We start from the raw sequence: 1,648 nt of genomic DNA, 5'->3' as shown, positions 1-1,648 counted from the left end.
AATACAAAAATACATAAACATTTCATTTATTAACAAGTGTCCCTTAACAGAAATAAAACTGACAAGATTTGTTAGGCTAGACAAGCAGCTTATTTTCTCATGTACTGACTATAGACATTTCATATTTACAATACATATGTATGAATCTACATGAAATTCATTCAACTGGATACCAGTAGACATTATCAAAGCAAGCACACCTATCTATGTCTGAAGATTTATTAATGATGAAATTAAAACACTGTTTGATCAACTTTCTTTTATACAATATGTACAGGAAAAAAATGCCAGGATTCATTGTTCATATTATAAATGAATCTTCTTGCCTTTGAACTTCACCATAAGTTGTATTACACTGCTGATTTACAAGATACATACACTGAAAACTCATTATAAAATAATACAAACAAAAACAACAAAAAATTACAATCCAGACAACTCCTTTCTTTTTTCTTTTCCCCTTAAAATAGCATTTTTAAACAAATCACAATACAATTTTACAGCTGAAGGAGTGTCATCATTTCCAGGAACAGGGTATGTGATAAGGTTTGGGTTACAATTAGTATCAACAATACCAACAGTAGGGATCAACATCTTTGCTGCATCTCTTACTGCAGTATGCTGAGTGAGGACATTGTTCAAGGTATTAATAAAGATTACAAGGTCTGGTAATCGAGTTTCACATCCAAACTGGATGGTTGAATTAGTGAAGATTCCTCCTTGCCAAAATCTGGTGTGGGCATACTCACCACAATCTTTGGCTACGTTTTCTACCAAATGCTGAAAATAAATTTACTCAATTAGTTTATTCACACTCCTGAAAATTGCTATGGAACAGAATTATCAAATACAATAGACTTGCAATGCATCTGGGATATTACTAATCTAACAAAGAATGTTTAAATGTCTGATTGCCTAGATAACTCTGAAGAGTGATCTTACAATTCAGGTTATTACTAGAAAACTTAAATTTAAAGATTAAATGATGCAGATTTCAAATTTGAAATATTACATCTCTTCTAAATCAATATATATCATAATTTTTCGTTTTATATAAAACTATAAAGAGGCTAAACAATGAACAAGTTCAAAACATACCTGAAACTGTGGATTCCTACAGATGAAAAGTATGATTCCTCCGCGGTAAGCTATGTGAGCTGTGAAATTCAGAGCTTCGCGTAAATGTTGCGATGTCTGGTCAAGATCTATGATGAGATGACCTAGACGAGACCCAAAGATGAAGGGATGCATGTGGGGATCAAGAGACCCCTCTTTGTGTCCTAGGTGGACTCGAGCTTTGAAAAGATCTTCTACAGTAAATAAATTGGCAACTTTAAAATAATCTGGATACTTCAAAGTTGCCCTCATTTGTTCTTCTTGAACTTCTGTTACATGAAAAAGTGAAGAGAAAAATTAGGAACAAAATTAAGGGCAAGAATTATAACCCTATCTATAATAGTATTATGTCCACATCTATTATTACTGCCATATTAATTTTGATCAATAATTAAATTATGACTTTGATCATCACTTACCCGATTCACTATCATTTTCCCTCTCCATCAGCTGCTGTTGGCTGTGTGCAGGTCTGGAGAGTGATGAGAGCTGGCATCTTTGTATGCCACGCAAAAGTCCGGCTGGAGACACA

At 33.4% G+C, this 1,648-nt stretch overlaps 1 protein-coding gene across 1 annotated transcript in view; it reads right to left on the bottom strand.

Annotated features, from left to right (window-relative positions):
- Nucleotides 1-244: 244 nt before the first annotated feature.
- The window catches only part of LOC119593630, a 4,236-nt gene continuing 2,832 nt past the window's right edge, over nucleotides 245-1,648 (bottom strand). Inside the window, exons 2-4 of the mRNA XM_037942583.1 lie at nucleotides 1,536-1,637; nucleotides 1,099-1,385; nucleotides 245-780 (exon numbers count right to left, since the gene is read on the bottom strand). Of these exons, the coding sequence (XP_037798511.1) occupies nucleotides 424-780; nucleotides 1,099-1,385; nucleotides 1,536-1,637 (746 nt within the window). The 3' untranslated portion in view covers nucleotides 245-423. The remainder of the gene's footprint in view (nucleotides 781-1,098; nucleotides 1,386-1,535; nucleotides 1,638-1,648) is intronic.

Source organism: Penaeus monodon, chromosome 32, assembly GCF_015228065.2.
Source record: "Penaeus monodon isolate SGIC_2016 chromosome 32, NSTDA_Pmon_1, whole genome shotgun sequence".
Taxonomy (NCBI): Eukaryota; Metazoa; Arthropoda; class Malacostraca; order Decapoda; family Penaeidae; genus Penaeus; species Penaeus monodon.
Note: the sequence above shows the minus strand (reverse complement) of the source record. Positions and strands in the feature narration are given on the sequence as shown.